We start from the raw sequence: 3,745 nt of genomic DNA on the forward strand, positions 1-3,745 counted from the left end.
TATTTTGAATCAAATAACCCTTATTATTAATAATAATTGATTTAATCAAAATATCATTTGTTATTCTATATCTCGTGACGCTAATGCCACATGTTAAAATATTATAATTGATTATGATGTGGTATGTTGGCATATCATAATTGATGATGGCATATCATGCTAATTTGGTATAATAACTTAATCATGTGACATTTTTTGCTCTTCACATTATTATCATGCTAGTGCTATATGGATATAAAATAATAAGTGGTATTTTTCTATTAGAAATTAGTAGATCATTCGTCATAAGGGCTTATTGGATCCAAAATAAAAATACGAGAGCTTGATTGAACACAATAAAATAATGAGGGCTTATTTGAATATTCTTAAATAGTTTAAGGACTTATTTGAGTATTATGCCAATATATTATATCATGGCATCATACTGTGAATTTTACATTAAATGCCATTAAAAAAATACATTAAATGAATAATTAAGTTAGCAATGCTAGTATTTGTTTTGAACTAATCAGAGCATATCTGACTCACCAAAATATAACATTTTCCACCACTTGTTATGTATATTTAGACTTGAATGTTTATTAAATTATATTAAAATTATAATTTAATCTATTCATTTAATTTTTTAATATTTTTTTATCTTATAAATTCTATTTAGAGAATGGGTTGTTAATCTACATAGGTTTTGGACCATCCCATAAAGTTTGGTATTTGATGGGAAGTTAGAAAGTGCAAAGTCATGTGACAAGAATATGAGAAACCCAATTGCTTATGCAAAAATCAAATTGGGAAAGCTGAGCAATCTACCTTAATTATCTCCAATACCCACTGAGTAAGACTTGTATCAAAGGCTTTATATATGTTTTTTTGGCACTGTCCTTCTATAAATATTAATATTTTTTAGGCATTAAAAAATATAAAATAAATTTTAGTTTAAATTGATTGATAAAAATAATAGTATGTAAAAAAATAATTAATATTTATTTTCCTTGTACAAAATTTGACAGTACTTGTTCTACTGTGAAATTTTTTTCCTAATTTTCATAAAAATATTTATTTGAATTAAAATACTAAAACTTATTCAATTCTTTTTTCACATTTTGTATCTTTTGATTTATGTAACAAAAATTTTCAAATTTATCGATTTAATTTTTTATTTTAATCAATTTTTAGGGCAATCTCATGAACTTGACTCTAAACTACCTTACCTAAGTTTTATCCACCACTCTAGCATCTCAAATTTGAAGTTTCAATGGTGCATTTATTAAGCGTATTTATCTTTAATATATGATAGGCATAATACCTTAAAAAAATAATGAGTTGTTCAATAAATTCAAATAAGCTCTTATTTTTCAATTTAGTTTAATAAAATTTTTATATTTTTATTTTAAATCGAATAATTTTTTATAATTAATGATTAATTAAAAGTTAGTCAAAATATCACTTGCTATTTTATATTATATGTTGTTAACATGGCAAGCTAACATGTCATTATAAATGATGTTGTGTAAGATGATATAGTTATATGATATTTTTCACCATCCACGTTAGCATCATATAAGTATAAAATAACAAGTGATATTTTAACTAATGATAATAAATTAATCATTAGTTATAAGGATTTATTAGATTTAAAATAAAAGCATATATGTTTGATTGAACGTAATAAAAGAATAATAATTTATTTGAATATTTTTAAATAATTTATGAACTTTTTCAAGTATTATACTTTTTATGTGTTTTTATTAAATTATTAATATTTTATTTTATGATCTAAAAGTTTTGAATTTACTTTAACTATTAGTGAATTAAATATAAATAAGAAATGAAGAATTTTAAATTTATTTATGAAAAAAGAGATCGTGTAAAGTAAATGAGTTAAATGTTGGGGTGGCATTTCTAATAATTAAGTTACTTTTAATTAGTGAACAAGATTCCAAGAACAATTAAAAGTATATAAGACTATGAATATTAAGGATTGTTTTATAATTTTATACGATTAAGATAATGTAAAATAAGGCTTCAATCATGAAAATATATATAAAAAAAGATTAAGATAATGTAAACTATACACGCAGGGCATGGTATTACATAAAAAAAAAAAAAAGAAGCTGGGTATCGAATAGACTTTGGTAGTCAAATCAATAGGATTTGGATTAATTCAGTGCAAAAACATTTCTGAATAATTTGATCTTCTGATAGTACTACCACAATTATTTGGTGATTCACTTCGCTTGAAAAAATCATCTGGGTTTCAATAATTTGATTTTTAACCAGAAAAAAAAAATTTTGATAAGTTTTTCTTTGGCGAACCAAAACCAGACAAATTCGTCCCTTAAAATATGGCATCCAGGTTAAAGCCAACGCCACCTTCACAGTTGCAGCACAACAAAGCGTAATGCATCGCCGCTAAGCGCTGGCAATTGCACGAATCCATTTGGCAGTTACTGCCTCTCACTCCTCGTCTATTCTGTTATAATCATCAGCGACGATCACATCAAAACAAAAAACAATGGACCCCACCGTCCTATCAAATCATCGCCAAAGCGACACGTCACTCATCCCATTCTCTCCCTATATAATCCCCTTCCCCTCCTCTTCTTTTTCCAACTCTCTCTGGTGTTTTGATTTCATCCGCTCTCTGGACAATGGAAATCTCAGTGGAGAAGATCAACGTCAAGGACGCCAACTACTTCTACGACGCTTACAACGTCCACGTCGAAGACCACCGCATCCTCACCATTGTCACCTACTGCGAGGTCACCGCTGGCAAATGGATCAAAGACTCCAAAAAAGCCTACAATTCCAAATCTCTCCCCAACACTGTCATCGTCGGCCTCTCTGTTGAACGCCATTTGGACGATTACTCCCGTTACGGCCTCCGCGACACTCCCTACCAGCTCCTCCACCTGTGCATCGGCTCCCATTGCCTCATCTACCACCTCCCCGACCGGTACGATTACCGCGACGCACCTGTGAAGTTCCTCAACTCCTTTCTCTCTGATCCCAAGGTGGTTGTTGTCGGGATGGAGATAAAGGAGAAGGCGAGTAAGCTGAAGAGGGACTTTGGGGTTAAGATAAAGAATGTGGTGGATTTGAATGAGTTGGCGTTGAAAGGGATGAATAGGGATGAGCTTGATTTGGGGAGGTATGATTTGGATAAGCTTGCTAAGGCTGTGTTAGGGAAACACGTGGATGTGGTGAGGCCTGAGAAGAAAATCGAGTGGTTTGCGACTGGGAAGTGGTGTCACTATTATTCAGATGAGTTGAGTCAAGAGAAGGTATTGTTTACTACTGTTGATGCTTATCTTTGTTTCTGGATTGGATCTGAGCTGTTTGATATGATTCATGGGAATGATTCCTCTGCTGCGGGTTCTTCCAAGAAAAATAAGAAGAAGAAAAACAAGAAGAAATAGATGAAACATGAGGGTTTTAGTATTGTCGTTGTTGAGAACTAGCTAGGCACTGGCTTTGCTGGTTTTGTTTTTAGTAGTAATATGTAGGGTTTGCTTCTTTTCCTTTCGCTGCACCTTTCATAGAAGAATAAGCCCTGGTTTTTTTTGTTTGTTTCCAGTAGTTTACAACGGCGTTAGGGTTTTTGTTTTGTTCAACTCTTACGCTTTTCTGCGATGCATGATGGAATGAATATATAGTGGTGTTTTGTCGATTTCTGCTTCAAACGAATGGAACATGATATATGATGAATGTTGTTTTTTGCTGATGAGTGCTGCTTAAATGCTGACCC

At 31.3% G+C, this 3,745-nt stretch overlaps 1 protein-coding gene across 1 annotated transcript; it reads left to right on the top strand.

The window, feature by feature from the left end:
- Positions 2,649 to 3,416, top strand: LOC18613773. Its single transcript, XM_007051169.2, has one exon. The coding sequence runs from the start codon at positions 2,649 to 2,651 to the stop codon at positions 3,414 to 3,416; it is 768 nt and encodes a 255-aa protein (XP_007051231.2).

Source organism: Theobroma cacao, chromosome 1, assembly GCF_000208745.1.
Source record: "Theobroma cacao cultivar B97-61/B2 chromosome 1, Criollo_cocoa_genome_V2, whole genome shotgun sequence".
Taxonomy (NCBI): Eukaryota; Viridiplantae; Streptophyta; class Magnoliopsida; order Malvales; family Malvaceae; genus Theobroma; species Theobroma cacao.